The sequence below is a fragment of the Crocodylus siamensis genome, chromosome 4, assembly GCF_052110815.1.
Source record: "Crocodylus siamensis isolate JL-2025a chromosome 4, ASM5211081v1, whole genome shotgun sequence".
In the NCBI taxonomy this organism is placed as follows: domain Eukaryota; kingdom Metazoa; phylum Chordata; order Crocodylia; family Crocodylidae; genus Crocodylus; species Crocodylus siamensis.
In genome coordinates this window covers 114,567,260-114,587,054 of record NC_143398.1, presented here as the reverse complement: position 1 = coordinate 114,587,054, position 19,795 = coordinate 114,567,260, and the positions used below count along the sequence as shown (strand labels likewise).

Genomic DNA, 19,795 nt, shown 5'->3' with positions numbered 1-19,795 from the left:
GATCACAATAGGATCAGATGATGCGACTCCTCCAGGATGGCTTGAGAATCTTAAAACAAAATTTTATCATGTTCTTAAGTCTAAGTCTTTGTTAGTCGGGTAAGCTATAAGGATATTTAGTCTCTGTGGCACTGGTATTTAACTTGGTTTTGCATGTGTTACAGTAGAAGAAAACAATGTTCTTTTTAAAACATTTTGAGAAAATTATTGTAACATGTGAATGATAGTTATTTTTGACTTATCACAAGTGAATCTGTAAGGTTCAGGGAGAATTCATGACATGAATTTAATTTCCCATTTTCTTTCCATTCAAAATGTGTGAATGAATACATACATATATATGTGCTGGTTCATGCATGAGTATGCATGTGCAAGTATACATGCATGTATATATATGTATGATTTTTTATGCTCTCCTCTGTGCATACATATGTTTGCCTACATATACAGTATATATCTATTCTTGTACGTATGTCTATATTTGCACATGTCCATATCTAGTATATACACATGTGGTAATAAAATAAGACGATGCACATTTTTATTTATATCTTATATATGTTGAGGAAAACAACAGTTTTCCTGGGCCAGATAATGCCAAATCCAAGGCACTTCTTAAAGTGCTCTAATAGTAGACTTTGAATTAAAAGCCATGAGGACTGTGTTGAACACATGAGAGAAAAATTGACTGGAAACCTCTCAAGCATTTCCACATGAGCAAGTATTTAACTATGCTGGAGTCAGTTCTTCCAGTGGAAAAGTGTATATGGGCAGCCTGGGTGTGCCACATCTTTTTAAAAGCTAATAAATTAACTGAAAATCAAATATTTTGCAGAAAAGCTCCACAGGTCCTGTTACTAAAGGAAACATATTCCGGCTGTTTCTATTGAAGGGACACTGCCAAATTCAATGCAGAAATCCAGTCGCTTAAGAGACAGAACACAGCTATAAAGTGTGCTGTGGAAAATCAGACCTTACACTCACCTTTTAGTGGGTTGAGAATCTGTATATTAGCTAACCAATCTTTTATAATTTTATGATTTAAAATGTGCATTTACCAAGGAGTCAAGGACTAACTCAATACCTCAGCAAACAGGACATTTTAAGCACCTTTCCGATCCTTGCTCCTTGTTTTCACCCTAATATTCAGAAATATGGATACATATTTTGGCTTAAAGTATATCAAATTTGTGAGTATGTCCTAGAGCAGTGGTTCTCAACCAGGGTGTCAAGACAGCCTGGACTGCTGAGAGATCCTTTTAAGGGTGCTGCACAAGATTAGCGCTGTTAAGTATGCAAACACCTGTATGATTCACAAGATAAACCCAGAGATTTCAAATAGGAATCCTTAATGTCAAAAACATTATGACCTGTTGTGGCACTTTCTGAGCTCTTTGCAACACAAGAATTGATTTCTTTTTTTATGGTCATTAAATGAGTGAAAGCTAAAAACTGGCATTTTCTGACAGGTGCCTTGAATCTAACAAGGGGCACCTTGGATCTAGGATGGTTGAGAGCCGCTGTTCTAGAGCCATTGGTGTACTGCGGTGACTGGGATGGATAGTTTGATAAAGGTCAAATGCAAAACCAGTGAGGATGGGAGAAAAACATAGAGCTGAGTTTTACTCACCTAAACTTAGATTTGGAGATCCGATGCCTGGAAAAGAATAGTTATTGTCAATGTCACAAAGCCAACTTCAAACTAGATCCTCACGAGACAAGCAATGGAAAGAAACAGGTATAAGGACAATGGATTCCCTGTGGATACCATTCTCCCCCCTAGAAAACTGGAACTCAGTCCAGGTACATGGGTTCCCCTGAATTGCGCTTTGTCATTAGTAAGATAGTGGGGTGAGAGTGGGTTCCAAGTGGTTGACAGAATCCCAAATTTTATATTATTAACAAAACTGTGCTTCTGATCTGTAAAGTGTTATTGTGATGCTATGAATCACTAGAAACCTGCCTTTAGATGTGCCCATCTGTTTTTTTCAAATGTGATCATTCTCTGTATCCTACTTTCCTATGAAATTTATGATTGAAAAATATTTATGTACACACTTTGCCTTCACCTGCCAGCTTCTACCTGGGGATCAAAAAGTAGTCTTCCAAAGTGGGCAATTCATTTTCTTTACCTTGCAGCTGAGGCACAGGATGGTTATGACCAACTTGCAAGAAATGGGGCACCTACAGTCACACTTAGCTTCTTGAAGCACTCTGATTTAAAAAGGGGCTGAGCACCTACAGTTTCTGTTGACTGAAGTGGGATTCATGAATGCTCAGCATCCCTGAAAATCAGGCCACTCTCAAGCTAGCTTTAGATTTAAGGGCATGGCTATACATCTAGAGGACTGTACTGACTAACACTAGTTACTGCTCTGCTCTGCACATGCTCTTCTTCCGTTGTAGACTTCACTTCCCCTCTACACATCATTAATGAGGTGAAGCCACACAACTGCTTCATCACTGAGGTTTGCCAGGTCCTCATCCTGCGTGCATGGGTGCGCTGAACACACGAAGAAGTGGTCAGCAGTCTATGGAGCACACCACACTCACATATTGGACTGTCCTTTAAGCCAATCTTACACAGTGTGGCATTAAAGTTTCCAGCTCCAGAGGAAATCCTGTTTAGTTTAATCCATAAGTTGCAGGGAAGCTCATACCTAGGTGGGTAGGGTGTTGGGTTGCTTATGAAACACCTGAGATGAGACTCAATCTCATCCCACTTCTTGTGGTGGTGTTCAAGCACCCATAGGACACATGCTGTTACCCTGAAATGATATTGTAGAAGCGCTGGGTACTGTTTTGAGGTGTAGCCTCAAAACACAGACTGGCACACATGCAGACCAGAAGTGCTATACTTCATGGCCATGCTTCCAGTAGCACAGCATTGTCCCTGTTGTGGAGAAACCTATTGCTGATACCTAATCAGCAATGGATCTGTTTTCTTATGGAGAATGAACTTGAGAAGGAGGAACATTTCCTCAGAAGATGGCTGAAATAAAGAAAAATCCTTTGTACTGAATACAGCTCTCCTGCTGTGTCGTATGCAGTCAGTCTACCAGGCTGCAGAGTGGTTAAGAATATTGGACTGCAGTCCTTGATAAAAAAATGGAAAGAGAAAATCACCTAAACATAGTAATAAATTATGCTATTGGAGACAATGTGAGCTATAAAGCTCTAAAGCTATAAAGTAGACAGGAGAGTTAGACACCTTAATAATATGATTTTTCTAAATGCTATGATTGTTTTGAAAAGCCATCTCTCCAGACCATACAGTGTTTAATGAATGTTCATCTTTAAACTAAATCTGAATTAATGAATGTACAGCAGGAGACAGAGGAGCAAGGCACAGATCAGAGATGAATGAAAAGAGGAAGAAAGCAGCAGGTGAGATAAATACATAGAAAAAGAGAAATAGAGAGGTCATTTAAAGGGTAGAGCAGGAAATAGCAAGAGAGGGGAATGGAGAAGAAAGGAGTCAAGAAGGAAGGTGAAAGAGAGGAAGTTTAAAGTCCCTGGGTGACCTCACTGGCTGAATGTGAGTGTCACTTCTGCTCCACGCTAAGGGAGCAGTGTGGCATTTAAGGAACCTTTATTTAAGCAAAACAGATGTGACAGATGTTTTAGTCATCAAGCATGTGATAATTATATCTCTGGAGCATTACGAACTGCAGCCAAGTGCCTTCACTGCTTCGACAGGCTAGCTGCTAAATTTCTTCCTGCTTCTGTTGCCTTACTGTTAAAGCAGAAGGCATTATCACATGTGCATGTGCTCTCTCTCTTTAGATATATAGACAGATCTATCTCACAGGACAGGAAAGAAGAAGGTATTTATATTTAAAGCAGAAGAAAAAAGAGTGAAATGGGAATCATGAAAACATAAATTGTACAATATAACCAATTCTGCAAACATGATATACCACGGATCAGCCAGTCTGGGATACACCTCGCCAATGACCTTGATTACAAGAACCCCTTGGCTTTTCGAACCACGGTTATACATGAGAGTGCTATTATGTCTATTTTTATTGCTGCCAGCAGACCAGATTTTGGCCCCCTGATATGGCCCTTTTGTGCTGCTCCAAAATTACACTTGCCTGAGGCTCAGGATGGACCAGATTCAGTGATGAGTTTAAGTCCTGATATCTTGTAACCCTGTTATGTTAGCAGCTTTATGAGAGCTTCCCAGTGTGACACATAGCTCTTGCTTCTACCTCTAGAAGGTCTTGAGAAATTGGATATTAGAATCATGACATTGGAACAGATAGGAAAACTTTTAGAGCATTGTAAGAGGTCTTTAGCACTCTCTCTGAGGGCTGCACATTTGGAACTGTGATGATTAACTCACTTAACTTTACAGAAGAAAGGACACAAAAATTGTTCTCTGCTTTTTTCCCCTCTCAGTTCCTTAAAACTTTCCCAAAATATTGTTTCTACAGATAAATGGCATATATAGAGAGGATGGTAGAATTTAAAGTGTTTCTCAGCATGAGTTTCAGAATGACTCAGATAGGGTGAGATATCCCAAAATCTTCATACCCCAGGCTATCATGTATACCATATGAGAGAAACTAAATATTGTGAAACCCAGATAACTCTTATATGAAAACTATACAGAAAATAATCTATTGTACTGAGATTCAGAGAAGAGTCTCACATCAATAAAATTGTATTAATATTAGAACGGAAATCCTGGGAACACTTACTTTACAGGCGTCCAGGGTTGCAAGGTCACCCATGATACCAATCAATGTTCTCAATATACATTTGTTACCATAAAGTAACCAGACAGTTATTTGGCACCTCAGCCTTAACTGTTTTAAACAGTACAACCTCTCCAGTTCTTACCTACCTGATGACTTACAAATGCCCAGGGACAACACTAAAAGCTCTCAGCATATCAGAGACACAAATATCCACTTATTATGCCTCTAGGATACAAAGCTTTAAGGATAGGGATTATGTTCAAGGAGCTGCATTGTGTACATCTCCCAGCTTTTAATTCTCAACCTTCTGGCATGACACTGACTGTAAGTTGCTATAGTGTTGATCAGTGGTGCAGTCAGTGAACGAACAAAATCTTGTGGACAACAGTTTTCCCTGACTAGTTAATACAAAGCTATCCAACTTCTGAACAGCTGGGGGCCTCATACATTGTGGACTGGAGACACAGAGGCCACATGCCATGGGGGCTGCCCCCTCAAGCCCCTGCCAAACACACAGCCCAACTCCCCGCTGCATCACGTGCAAAGATCTTTTTTCTAGCCATAAATGCCGTATGGGCAGCCTGATTCCCCCCTGCCAGGCACACAGCATCCCTACCCCACCTCCCAGTGCGGCACATCATACAGGCAACCCACCTACAGCATGCAGCATGGGCAGCTTGGCTCCTTTCTTTGCCGAGCACACAGCATGTGCAACCCAGCAACATTCCCTGCTGTCCATGCAACACAGGCAACAGTGCAACCCCACCCCTAGAAGCAGGGGAAGACACCAGATGCCAGAAGACGGAGGGGGAGCCTAGAGACTCCATCCATTGCCACAAGAGCAATGCGTAAAGAGGAAGCCAGGTGGAAGCCCAGGGACCATGTCTTAACCCCTCGTCGGCTGCATGCCACCCGTTGGATGGCTCTAGGCTAATATAATGTTCTAGTAATATTTCTTTCTTGTTTTCAGTCAGGTTTTGGAATACATGAGATTAGAGCTCACCAGTATGGATCCCATCTTAGACCTTTTATGGGACTAGCACATGCTGTAGAATAGGGCACTCTGAGAGTGCCAGTCAGTTTTAGAAATGCATCCAGCAGTAAATCTACCTTAAAAAGTCAGACTGTCTTCTGCTCTTTGATGCAGGATTGAGATTTCTATTGAAGGTACTGGACTAAATCAATTACACTCTGTACAACCCCATTACCATAGCGGAATTGCACAGGTGCATGCAATGACCGTATCTGGCCCTTTGTGGATTTCTGTATTAATTAAAAGCTTTCAGGAAAGTGGGACACAGTATTAGTAACAAGAGGACAGTTAACCTTGCTTCAAATATACATTCAGCTACTATCATGACTCTACTGTGACTTGTTGAGATTACCTGCACTTGGCAACAGCCATCCAACTTCTGATGGCAATGGGGAGCTGAAGCAGTGCCTGGAGGCTAATGCCTTTCCCCTTTATGTTTCTTTCTCTTGTAGTATTGCTCTGGCTCCAGGGGAATCAAATAGCACCATAGACAGACTGATAACATTCTCAACAGAGTGGCAGGTGCTGGTCTACAGAGGTAAGAACTGGAAGAGGATCCCAATGAAAACTGAACCTGTCTTGCTGAAATCTTAATGTGGTTTGCTACTTGAAGGGTTTTATCAGGCTCGGAAACTAAGATAAAATTTTAGAATTTAATGGATAATTCCACTTTTTCTGCGGATGGTCACAGAATTTTAAATATGAAGGTCATTTTCCTCCACAAAAGCAGCCTGCTGTCCTTTAAACACCAACTTCATGAGATGCTGGGTTCTAGCAGTGGATACTAAGGGTCAAGTCTGTCTTATAGGGAGAGTGTCACATGAAGCTGAGGCACATGGATCATGCCTGTGCACTGGACTCAAGAGTGCCTTTCTGAACATTTGGCAGACATTTGCTAGCATAGCTCCTGATGTGGAGGGGACAGGAGGCAGAAGCAAAGGCCCTTCCCACTAGGGCTGTGTGAAGCTTTGGGTGCCAATTCGATTTGAGGAGATTCGGCCCGATTTGGTGGCCGAATCTTCAAATCCAAATCGAATCAGGGGACCAATAAAAAGGTCTGAATCAATTCAAAGCTCTCCCAATAGATTTGGAAAAGATTTGGAGAGCTTCGATGATTCAGGTAGTCCCCACCCACTGCAGCAGGGAGCTGGAGCTGGACTCGGAGCTGGTAAGTAGGGGATGGGGGAAGGGAGGCTAGAGGATGGGGGAGGGGACCATGAGGGGAAGCCTGCCTGTCTCCATGCCCTGCCTGCTCCCCTAGCCCCCCCCAACCCCTGCTCACTTCCCTAGCCCCACCCATGGCTGCTTCACCCGGCCCCAGCTCCTGGCCCTTTAAAAAAAAAGTCCCCACTTACTGGGTGCTGCCTGGCAAGGAGGGGCCAATCCCCGCTGCCCTCCACTGCCCCAGGCTGCATAAGGGATGCTGTCACGAGCCCCCTGACCTCCCCCCATTTCCCCAACCCCCCTCCCCCCTCCCCACGGCTGCCCTGCCCACCCCAGCTCTGGCTCTTCAAGAAACCCTTCCCCCACAAAAAACCCTGCACTCACCAGTTCCTGCAGCAGCTTTGGGGCTTTGGGGGACTCATGCAGAGCCCCTCCACAGCACGGGGCAGTGGGAATCGCTCCCCTGTGGGCAGAAACTGGTGAGTGCAGGTTTCTTTTGTTTTTTATTTTCTTAAAGGGCCAGAGCTGGGGTGGGTGGGGCAGCCATTACCAGAGCTGGGAGAGCGGGCGAGGAATGAGGCCTGTGTGATTTGGAGATCTGGCTGATTCGGCAGCAGCCAAATCACCAAATCGATTCAGAACAGTGATTCAAATCACCAAATCGAATCACTGTCCCCTGAATTGGCTGAATCCGAATCTGAAGCAAATACTAGCTGTTTTGCACAGGCCTACTTCCCACATCTTATTTGCTTGTCAAATCTGAAACAGCAGGAGAAGCAACAAAGGGCAAACTTGAAAATGACTGTCTCTTCCCGCTTCTCCACAGACTCCTATGGTGACTGTTCCAAGCGACACACAGGAATATTTCTGCCAGTCAGAAAAGCACAAGAAAAGTGCCAAGGGAAATACACTGACAGATCAACTACAGCAAAGCATTTTCATTATCTCTTCCTTTGCTTTCACATGCTTCAACCTTCTACTGTGGCCTCATGGAATGAGTGTCAGCCAGGATTGTGCTATAGATAATCCATTCACAGAAACACAAACATTTTGCAGAACTGCAGGTGTAGCTGCCCAAGCTGGAGGGCTGTATTTCTTTCAGTCTAATTTTCTGAGCCCAAAAGGTTAATATTATTTTAGGGTTACTTCCTGACCTCATTAATTGGAGACTTGAAATGCTGTAAGAACATGGGGTCTGAATTAAAATGATCTCTGTAGGGATACATACATTTTCCTAATAAAAATGCGGCATTTCGTAACAGTGAGAAATTACCTTTAGGAAGTCTTGGAACTAAGACTGTCCTATAAACAGAAACCAAATTCTCATAAGAGAGGGCTTAGATTATTGTTTATTTGCTGTAGAGAATAATGAGAAACGAATTTCATCATGCCTTGTTGTAATAGGTTAGCCAAAACTGTGATGGGTAGAGGTATGTTTAGGGTTGCCACTTCCAAATGTTGTCCTTCACAATAAGACTGTTGTGTTTTCATTACAATGCAGATGTCATTACAATTCAAGGTAATATCATGACACTGATGATTTTGTGTTAGCCCTGCAGAAGTTTTGAGATGCTTTTTAATCTTTTAGAACCCTAGACAGACCTGTCAACTTTAGGCTTGTCCCTAAAATCTGATGAGGATAACAATCAATCTGGCCATCCTGAGCCAAACCCATACCTAATATAATTCCACTGATGCCAGTGACATTATGCCAAAGAGGAATTTACCCCTGGTTTTTGTTTGATTGGTTTTGGTTTGATAAACTGGATTTGATGCACAATAAATATAGAAGCCCATGCTGAACTCTTTGTGAAGCTTTTGTTGGCTCCAAGGTTGCCATCACTCTAAACAGTACAGTAAACAAAGGTACTTGCCTTGAGGTTAGATACCATGAATATGAAGACTTCTTTGGAGGGTGATTCTGCAATACAGAATTGCTTGCACTTGAGAGGCGGTCTCCTGATCTAGCACAGAACATGTCTCCATGACTTCAAGCAAGCCTGTCAGGAGAGCTCTCCATTTGCAAAAGAAATGCTTGGAATGGGCTTTGCAAGCAGTTATTTCTATCATTCACAGATCAAGCTTGTCAAGGTTCTACAGCTTTGTATAAGAACAAAAAGATCAGCCAGGAATTCTAAGTCATCCTTAACAAAACTGCTTTACCTTTCAATCTTTCCTGGGCCTTTTTTTCCTCCTGTCACTAGTAAATTCTGATGCTGAGGGAAACGTCACACCACAACAGGGTTAAATGCCCTTCAGCCTGTTGCTACTAGGAAAAAAAATCACCTTTGACTTGAAATCTCCCTGTTCCTCCTGCCACAGCCAGTCACAGTTTGCCTAATATGATCTCTGTCCTATGGGTAAAAAATATGCTTGTAACAAGACAACAGAGATGCATGGTTGCTGAGAGACTACAATGGACGTGTGGAAATGAAGTTGTGTCTAAAATATGGTATTAAACTCAAAGTAATGAAAACCTCAGCTAACTCTTTCACTTGTAAATACAAAATTCACTGGAAAGAGGAATTCATGAGGTGTCACTCAAAAGCATAGCTTTGATCCTCTAGGCTAGGGACAGACATTCAAAAAACTTGAATTGATTCATTTTTTGCAGGTTAGTGAAACCTGGCTAGGTAGAACTGGTTTGAAACCAGACAGACATTCTCTCTGGACTAAGGAAATTCAGGCACATGCCTGCAGTGAATCAGGCTAGAAGCCGGGGGGTGCTAGAACATCCCTCCCTTCCCTTCTGCAGGGAGTTGTGCTGAAGGGGCGGTGGCCAGGCCCCAGTAGGACTCTCTCATTAGGGAGGTCTGCCTACAGGGTCCCAGGCTTTTCCCCTCTGGCTGCTCAAGGGGTGGGAGTGTAGCCAGCCCCCAACCCTGGGCTAGCACTTTGAGGCAAGGTGGGGGGTGGAAAGGGGGTGCAGTGCATGCATCTGTTGATGATACAGAGCTTTTCAATCTCTCTCCCTGCTTCTTAATGCTGTCTGCAGCAAACTGATGGGCAAGCAAGCCAGCTGGGGGCTGATAGAGATAAGAGTCTTTATCACCCAATTAGTAAAACAATGGCCTCTCTCCATTACTTCAAACTACTTAAATAGCTGACCAGCTCACCTGTCGATTAGCTCCAAACAGCCCTAAGCAGTCACTGTTCTGTCTGCCTGCCCCAGTGAAATTGGAGAGAGAGACACACACAGACACCTCTTGGCATTAGTTAGCATACCACATGCCGTGTAGGGCTGGGGTCCATGGTGTGGGAGAAGGGAGGGGGGGTAGGGCTGGGGAAGCCAGGTAGACCCTGCTGTGTTTGCAGTCTCTGCTGGAGCCCTACACAGCATACCACAGGCTGGCTATGTTCCATGCTGTGGCAGAGAGGAGGAAGGGATCCCTGCTTAAGCAGTGAGTGGTGAGGGGAAGCGGGGAATGGAGAAGCCAGCAGACCTTGCTGTGCCTGCAAGTCTGCTGGAGCTCTGGCCAGGGAGCAGAGGGGAGGGGCCAGCATTGCAGTGGAGCAGAGACCCCCACCCAGTCCAGAGTGCATGCTGGGATGCTGGGGGACTCTGATTTAACTTAAACCAGCAAGGGGTCTGGGACAGACATTGCATAAACTGGTTTGACCCACATCATTTAAGTCTGATACTACATTCAACCAGGTTTATCTGAAACTAGTTTCAGCCATTTTCAAGCTGGTTTATGTGCACTGAACATCATGATTTTACAGGTATAAATCAGTTTCTTATCACTTAAACCAGTTTATGTGTAATGTCTGTCCCTAGCCCTACTGGAATAAGTGGGCCCACCTCATCTGAACCACTTGAGTAGGCCCTTAACACCAGATGAAGAACTTGTTTGACAAAGGTCAACTTTCTTCACACAGGATTTAACCTTATATTTCAGCAAAATATGAGATAATCACCACTTTTCTATTATCAGTACAAATTTGGAAGTCCTTACTTCAGTTCCCCTCAGGGAAATCTCTCATTTAAATTAATAGGTCAAATCCTGAAATTGTTACTTAACTTTTCATGTGACTCAGCAGATGTTTTGTCTTACATGAGTTTGAAGAGAGAGTCAATGAGAACTTCAGTATTTGGCACATTTTTAACAATTTGAACTTCAGCTTTCCTGGTTTCTCCGCCTGAGAGATTGCTGTTAGGGCTGTGTGAAATTTTGGCAGACGTTTTGTTTTGGAGGTGTTTCGGGCCATTTCAGAACCTGAAACACTGAGTCCAAATTGAAACGGAAGGCTCAGAAACATCTCTGAAATGAAATGAGGCATCCAAAATGTTTCAGAACTGTTTCGGAAAATTTCAGCGTTTCGGAGATGGGCTTGCAAGGAGACAGCTGTATGCTGCTGCCCTATTGTGTGACTTGGCTCTGCAGGGAGCAGAGATCTGCGCTAGGGGTCTCCTTGCTGCCTCTGCTCATCCTGCACTGCCCTGGGGACAGGGGGCTGCACCGGGTGCGCAGCAGCAGCGAGGAGACCCTGACACAGAACTCTGCTCCCTGCAGAGCCAGGTCGTGGGGCAGGGACCAGCTGCCCTGCTGCGCAACCTGGCTCCGCTGGGAGCAGAGATCTGTGCCAGGGTCTCTTCGCTGCTACTGCCCGCCCTGTGCAGCCCTGGATCTTTGTTCCCTGTGAAGCCAGGTTGAGTGGCAGGGACCAGCATGTTTGCTTGCTTCTCTGCACTGCTTCCCTGCCCCGTGACTCAGCGTGACAGGGATCAGAGATTTGTGAGGGGGTCTCCTCATCTGCATGGAGGGCAGTTGCCCTCCCTTTCCCCTGGATGAGCCACCCATGGCCCTGTTCTGGTCCCTGCTGGGGGCCTGCAGCCCCTGGCTTCAAGCCCCACCCAGTTGGGTAGGGCTGTGAGAAGCTTGCCTCGCAGCCCATTTGAAACAATTTGGAGGATCTGGCCAAAACGAAACAGATTTGGTCAAGGCCAAAATGAAACAGGACAGTGATTCAAAACAGCGAAACGAATCACTGTCCTCTGAAATGGCGAATGCGAAACCGAATTGAAACACAGCCATTTCGTACAGCCCTAACTGCTGTCAATAGCATGTTAAACTAGAGATTGGCCCATGCCACAAAACTGCAGATACAGATCTGAACTAATCTAAAGTCAAAGACTTTTCACTTCCAGGGTTTTGGATTGTGCTCATAATGGGCACGTCTGGGAAAGTGCTGCTGTCAGCCTGGATTTAGATGTGAATTTTAAATCCACTTGCTTCTCATTTTGTTGGTGTTATGAAGCACCACCCATCTCTCCGGTGCCAGGAATTGTCTGAATGACTCCTGAGAAAGATCTATCTTCCTTTTCTCTGAGATGTAGGTGTTTTTGGGGAGAGGGGGGAAGGGGGTGTAAAGCCCCTTCCCATATAAAGATATAATATCTGATTCTCTATTACGCGCATGATCAGAGGTCAGGAAAACAGATCTTATGATGACAGGCTGAGAGCCATGGGACTCTTTAGCCTGGAAAAGCACAGGCTCAGGGGTGATCTGATGGCCACCTATAAGTTTATCAGGGGTGACCACCAGGATCTGGGGGAACGTCTGTTCACCAGAGCGCCCCAAGGGATGACGAGGTCGAACGGTCACAAACTCCTGCAAGACCATTTCAGGCTGGACATAAGGAAGAATTTCTTTACTGTCCGAGCCCCCAAGGTCTGGAACAGTCTGCCAGTGGAGGTGGTTCAAGCACCTACATTGAACACCTTCAAGAGTAAATTGGATGCTTATCTTGCTGGGATCCTATGACCCCAGCTGACTTCCTGCCCTTTGGGCAGGGGGCTGGACTCGATGATCTCCCGAGGTCCCTTCCAGCCCTAATGTCTATGAAATCTATGAAATTACTGTTGATCTACTCATATGCAGTGCAGAGTACTAGTTGCAGGCAGTGATCCACAGCTGACCATTTCCAGTGGAACTTAAAACAGCAGTGGGCTATTCTAATTCCTACCAGAGGTGTATGGTCCACATTAGTGAAAGATAAGATATACTGGAAATTTGCCCCAACAATTTCCCTCCCACCCATGCCTGAACCCTGAAATACCCTGGCATATCCACTCTTCTCCCTACAGTCTGCATAGAGCAGAAGGTGTCAGAGTAGAATCTTCTCCTAGCCATCACTGGCTAGCTTAAGGCCACTCTGCCACATGCAGACATCTACCTGAGAAGTTGAGTATCTATGGAAGTGGGTTGTTTGCTCAAATACCCTAACCATGTTCACACTAAGGTAATTCCATTTTGCTAGAATTCCCTCTGGACAAATCACCCTTCAATTCTTTAACATTCCTACACTATCTCTTTGAACTTTTAAACAGCTAGTACATTTGACCCCAAAGGAGGCTGCATTTTAATGCTAAAAATGCATTCACTGTACATTGCATTTTACCATATACAATATACCCTGGAATAAGGATGAGTAGAAATGTATGATTCTAGCAGTGGAAAATTTTCACTGCTAGAAGTGTTTCCAGGCAGGGAAGCAGTACAAGTGTTCAGTCTGCAACTGTCTCCTCTCCCCTGATCCTTAGACCTTCCTGGTACTGGGGTGACTCCATCTGGGAAATGTACTGGCAATTCTCCCAGAGAAACTGAAAGGTCTGTGCATGGCCTAAGATAGCACCATGTTTTGAGAGACAGAATGAAGAAGAAAAGATCTTTCCTTGTAGTAAGCATCTGAGTGGCAGCAGCTAGGGAGCCAAGCCTACTTTTCGTTTCATTTCCTATGCATGGAGTACAGGCTCTACTTCTGCTGTTGCCTAGTAAGTGGAAGAAACTGCTCTTACCATATTTCTTTCATATAAAGTACACTACAATTTCCAGCAGCTGGTTTTTGGAAAAATGCTGGGTTATATGCAGAAAAATATGGTATATAGGCCATAAAGTTCTTTAGGATCCTTTGGGATATAAGTCAATTGCAATATTTGTCTATAAATTTAACTTTATAGATGCAGTTGTCGTTTTTATTAGCATTGTACTATTGTAGCACCTAGGGACTCCATTGTGTTAGATATTGCACAGACAAAAACAAAGAGCCAATCCTTGCCCAAAGAACTTGCATCTAAACATAACACAAGAGACAACAAGTGGACCATGGTAGACAGCTGGAGTCAGCACAAGGAAACAATGTCTCATGAGATTTGTGAGCTATGTAATGATACAGTTCAATTTAAGGAACGCAAATGGCATATACAATACACCCTGGCACACAAGATCATTTACTACAGATAGTGACAACCCTTGACTGGTATTACTGAGCCAAATTTTGCTTTTACAACACAGATTACAGGAATCTTGGGGTATGCTTACGCCTTTGAATTCTTCATTGTGCAGGGGAATACGCAGACTACTACTGTATATTCCCTACCTCTACAGGGTAGTTCCAGGCAGTGACACATTCCTTGAGTCTGCAGTGTGACCCACTTTTACATAAGCTATTCGGGAGGGACAAAGAAGACTCCTTTTGCCTGCCCCTGTTCTAACTGCTCCCACATAAGAACCTGCTACACCACAGCACAAGATATCTAAATACCTTGCATAATACAGCCTACTACATTTTGCATTGTGTCCAAATCCTTCATATGGGGCACTAAAGAAAAAAAACACATATTTGTCCTGCCTAAGGTATGTCTATACTAGTGTAGCATCTTGCCTAGAACTGGAAAGGAGTAGCATAGAGGAGGGCAGCCAATGCCATCATTAACATTTTTATAATAGGAAAACCCATACAATGTGCAGTAATCAGAATATGACGAGTAGGACAAATCCATTAATCCTGACAAAAGCCTTGTGCACAGAGTTGAAAACACACCCAGAATTCTGAAACAGAATCCATTATTTTTAAGGAGACGGGGATTTTAATACTTAGGAGCTGATCCTCCAGTTCTTGATGCCAAGAGGAACGCTGATGTGAGAAAAGCATACAGAATTGGGATCAGGTATCTCAATCCCTTACCCATTTTATTAATAATGCTTGAATATTTTAAACCTGAATAAATTATTAAATCAAAATGGCTTTATATTATATCTAATACTTGCAGTTTGTTTTGCACTTTGCTCTCTTAATTAAAATAGATTAGTCAGTCTCACTCTTTGGTTTCCATGCACTAGAGCGATGTTATTCAATCTGAGATCCATCATGAAAGGAGAGCGTTTAATTAAGAAAACTATTTTCATTAACAATTTGTTTACAGATTTCATAGCAACAGCTCTCTTTATGCTGGATTAGATTTTGATTTTTTTAAGCATTATGTATTTCCAAAATCTCTCCTTTGGGATTCAGATTCAGTCTGAATTTACCTGCTATGACCAATATCAGAATCTGTCCCATTAGAGTTCATAATCAACTTTCCATTTATTTTCTCCTTTAAAGAGCCCTAAATTTACACTTAAGATGCAGGGCCTTAACCTTTGAAATGAATCCTGCCCACAGGAGGAGTAATATATGTTTGGACTGTAAAAGTACTCACGCCAATCTTGCACCACAGTTTTCTCCTTCAATGTCAGCTCCAGCCACATTGTCTGTGTTTACAGACTCCGTCTCACTTGTGGGCATGCTCACTATGATGGACAAAGAAAAGAGGAGAATAAAGAAAGTGTTGACAATCAGGTAAAAACCCTCTATTAGTAAATTATGATACTAGAGGAACCAGCTTAGCAAAAGGGCTCTGAGTAGCAGGATGAGTGACCAGTTTAGACCCTTTAGACACAAATCCCCCAATCAAATAAAAAATGGGTTAAGTGCAGCTGCTCTCCTCCCTTCTGTGAATTGGCTCTTTGAAGCCTAATAAACAGGTTCAATGGAAACTGAAGGGAAAATTCAGCAAAACCAGCAAAGGGAGTTTCACTGAATTCAGTGGAACATTAAAAAAAGCAGTCTTACACTTGTGCAGGCATACATTAAACACATGAACATTGGTGTTGTGGTAGGTTGAAGGCTCATGGAAAACACCAAATTGATGATGCTTCAGACCAAAGTCTTCTACTTATCCTAAAGGAACATCCAGCATAAGCAGCAGAGATGCAGGCCTCCCTCCCCACTCAATGTGCCTCAGCCTTGCAGGAACAGGAAGAGCCCCACAGTGAAGACAGAGTAGTTTGGTCTTTACAGCCCGTTTACAGTTAAATGCTTCTGGTGCTACTAACAAAGAGGCTAATAAGAAATGACTATTTGTGTGAATACTGCCTACCTAAGAGTCAGACTGAGTCCACTAGTTGATTTTATGAATGCCACTGAACAGCCATTAGTTGATAACAACCTTACATCTTCATCTACCCAATCTGGATTTGAATAAGTGATTGACTTCGTTGTTTTTATTTACCCCCTGAACCTTTTATTTCTTCTTCAATTTCCGCTCCCTCCAAGTTCCTTCCTGCTTGTCCCTTCCTTGAGGAGTTACAATAAAACTCCTTAGCATCTGATTGTCTGAGATCAGATGCAATATAAAAGAGCCTCTTTAAATGTGCCTTTCCTTCTTTCCTGCCCTGAGTGCACAAAATGAATTTGAAAACAAAGAAATGACTCTTGAAGCTCAACAACATATGAGTTGGACAGGTGTCCAGCTTTCAGAACAGTAACAGATAGATAGCTAGACATATCAGATGGAAAGGCACCTAATGGGCTCTTACAACATGTTTTATGTTAATAAGAGTATATATTTTATTGTTGCCATCAGAGAAAGTGCATAATTAACATCTGAGGACAAGTATGCCTTGCTTTTCAGCTGGGCAGTTGCCCAATAGGCGATATGACCAGGCCTTCTTTATGCACCTGGAGAGATATCTGAGGACCCTTCCAAACACAACCTGCATTTTAGCTTCATAAGAATTATAACAGAGATGCTTCCTAAACTGTAGAATTTTCCCGTTATCCCAACCCAATTATCTCAAGCATCTATATGGTATTTCAGAGCACTGCACCACCAAATGCACTGTATCTTTCCATCATACAAGTGCTCCTAGCTTAAGTCTTTGGAGAGACAACTTAAGAAGAGAAGGGGATTCATATTATGAAGCATAACAAATAGGCACCTAAACTGCAAAAGAAACCAACACACGGTTAACATTTTTTTTCATACAGACTGACCACTCCAGGAAAACAAAACATTGATATTTGGCATGTAAATCAGTTATGAGGCAAAGCACTATCAAAACATATTTGAACTTGATTGCAAATGGAAAACAGTTCTGAAGACATTAGCAGGAGGTTGATTTGCAAGAGGGCTTATTACCTCAAACACAAGTACAGGATGCTGTGCAAGCAAATGGAAAGAGCAAGATACACACATGTATAAATATACACAGATATTATATCTCTCTCTCTCTATATATATAGATATATATACATATATATACACATATATAGACACACAGACACAGATACTATAGATATATATCATGCACGTGTGTGTGTAATTATATATATATCTATCTATTTATATATAGATAGAGATATATACATATAGTACACATGCGCACACATGCGCTCACACACACACACACACACACACACACACACACAAACAGACACGTGTTATGGACACAGAACGCAGTGAAACATTACCATGGGTTTCTGTGGAGTGACTAAACCAAGCAAACTTCCCTTTCTTCTTATCAGGCAAGCCAGCTGAAGTGCTTCCTTTCACAGACAAGATGGTCAGTGTCAAGTACCAGGAACAAGACATCAATAGAGAACATGCAGCCAGTGACAGGCAAAAGAAAAAACAAGGAACTCAGCTTACACATATGACATCCACTTCTGTCTGAAAACTTCATCACATGAATTAAAATACAGAATGAAGAACAAAGGCATGTGGAAGTATGAAATACTGCAACATACATTGTCAGAGGATATTCCCCCCTTGCTTTCTGTTCTTTGTTATACCTGAATCCTGGAAATGTCAAATTATTGAGTTAAAGTTGTGGACCACATCTTTATCTTATTAAAGTAAAGGGCAAAAGTCTAGTTTGTTGACTGTTAGCTTAGTGAAGTCAATTCGTTAAGTGAGGGGCCTTACATAAGTAAGATGACTACAGTTGTTCCTGAGATCTATAGCCATATTAAATGCATTAGGGCTGGTGTTTCAACCAGCCCAGGTTTGAATGCACATGCACTGAATTTCCTACTAACTGCTCACAGGAGTCCCTTCTGCATGGGCAATAATGTTGTTGAAAGTTCTTTCTGGATGGCATTGACTGCAATCCTGCTATTTTTTTTTTCACTCTCTAGAAATTAATACTATTTATCAGCTAAAACCAGAGGTGTTGAACCTCAGTGCTTTCCCCAAATTGGAATAAGACTGATGATTCTTTTTTTCTCCACCTCAGGTCCCATGGTTTCCACCTGAGGTTAAATTTAGTGTTCACTCACTGCTGCTAATTTGAGACCTTAAGAATCACTCTACACTCCCTAACTCCTATGCAGTCCAGTGTAGGCAGGTCTGTCTGTCTTAAATTTGACTAGACTGAAGCATCAGCTACCAGGAGTGGGAATATGGCCAAGGATCAGCATAGTCTGTAGTCTGTTGCAACTCACTCAATGGTTTACGGTATTTAGTGAATTTTTTTCTTTCAAAACACAACATAAGTAGAAAATCTTAGGGGCAATAAACACTATAAAAGGGCAATAAATACAATAGAGACAGCAGAAGAGGAATCGTGGCTGGAGACCTGCGCTGGAGTTCTAGGTCTACTACAGAATCTCTGGGCAAATCACTTAACTTTTCTGTGCCTCAGCTTCCTCATCAGAGATTAAGGGAATAATCATATTCATGGACCTCAGGAGAGTTCTGTAAAACTTACAGTTTCATAGTTAGTAGGGTCGGAAGAGACCTGAGCAGATCATCAAGTCCAACCCCCTGCCATGGCAGGAAAGAGTACTGGGGTCAAACGACCCCAGCAAGGTGTTCGTCTAGCCTTGTCTTAAAGACCCCCAGGGTAGGAGCCAGCCAACTTTGCCTGGAAGTTGATTCCAGATCCTAGCCGCCCTGACTGTGAAGTAGCGCCTCCTGATGTTTCGTCTAAATCTACCCTCTGCCAGCCTGTGACCGTTATTCCTGGTCATTCCTGGTAGTGCTTGGGGGAACAGGGACTCCCTCAGTGCCTGCTGGTCCCTTCTGACTCGTATGTAACAGGCCACTAGATCCCCCCTCAGCCTCCTCTTGTGGGGGCTGAACAGGTTCAGGTCCCATAGCGAGTGGCCCTCTTCTGGACCCTCTCCATGTTGTCCACATCCCTCTTGAAGTGCGGCGCCCAGAACTGGATGCAGTACTCCAGCTGTGGCCTGACCAGTGCCGCATAGAGGGGGAGGATCACCTCCTTGGACCTGCCTGAGATGCGTCTGTGGAAGCATGACAAGGTGAGGTTGGCCTTCCTGACTGCATCCCCACACTGCCGGCCCATGTTCATCTTGGCATCAAAGATGACTCCAAGATCCTTTTCTGCCTCTGCACTGACGAGAATGGAGTTCCCCAGCCTGTAGGTATGGTGCTGGTTCTTCCTCCCCAGGTGCATCACCTTGCACTTGTCAGTGTTGAATCCCATCCTATTCTCCTCCGCCCACCCCTGTAACCTGTCTAGGTCTGGTTGTAGCCTATTCCCTCCTTCTAGCGTGCCCACATCCCCCCACATCTTAGTGTTATCAGCAAATTTGAACAGTGTGCTTTTTACCCCCTCGTCCAAGTCACTGATAAAGATGTTGAACAGTGCGGGCCCGAGGACCGAGCCCTGGGGGACCCCACTGCCCACATCCCTCCAGGTCGAAAATGACCCATCCACCACCACTCTCCAGGTGTGGCCCTCCAGCCAGTTGGCGACCCATTTGACTGTGTAGGTGTCGACACCACAGCCCCCCCAGTTTCTTAATGAGAATGGGGTGAGA

The 19,795-nt window shown here is 43.5% G+C and overlaps 1 protein-coding gene and 1 long non-coding RNA gene across 8 annotated transcripts in view; one reads left to right on the top strand and one right to left on the bottom strand.

Annotated features, from left to right (window-relative positions):
• CACNA1C (calcium voltage-gated channel subunit alpha1 C) overlaps nucleotides 1-19,795 on the bottom strand; it is a 665,915-nt gene that overhangs the window by 133,544 nt on the left and 512,576 nt on the right. For 6 of the 7 annotated variants that reach the window (XM_090043443.1, XM_090043446.1, XM_090043445.1 and 3 more), the window contains exons 10-11: nucleotides 15,387-15,477; nucleotides 1,631-1,657 (exon numbers count right to left, since the gene is read on the bottom strand). In XM_090043443.1, the coding sequence (XP_089899569.1) occupies nucleotides 1,631-1,657; nucleotides 15,387-15,477 (118 nt within the window). Of the gene's footprint in view, nucleotides 1-1,630; nucleotides 1,658-15,386; nucleotides 15,478-17,479; nucleotides 17,555-19,795 lie in introns of all 7 variants that reach the window. The other variant, XM_090043440.1, reaches the window with a different exon arrangement.
• LOC149866368 (uncharacterized) lies at nucleotides 50-17,547 on the top strand. Its single transcript, XR_016441868.1, has 3 exons — nucleotides 50-99; nucleotides 6,192-6,277; nucleotides 17,534-17,547. It is a non-coding gene; the product is annotated as an uncharacterized LOC149866368 (long non-coding RNA).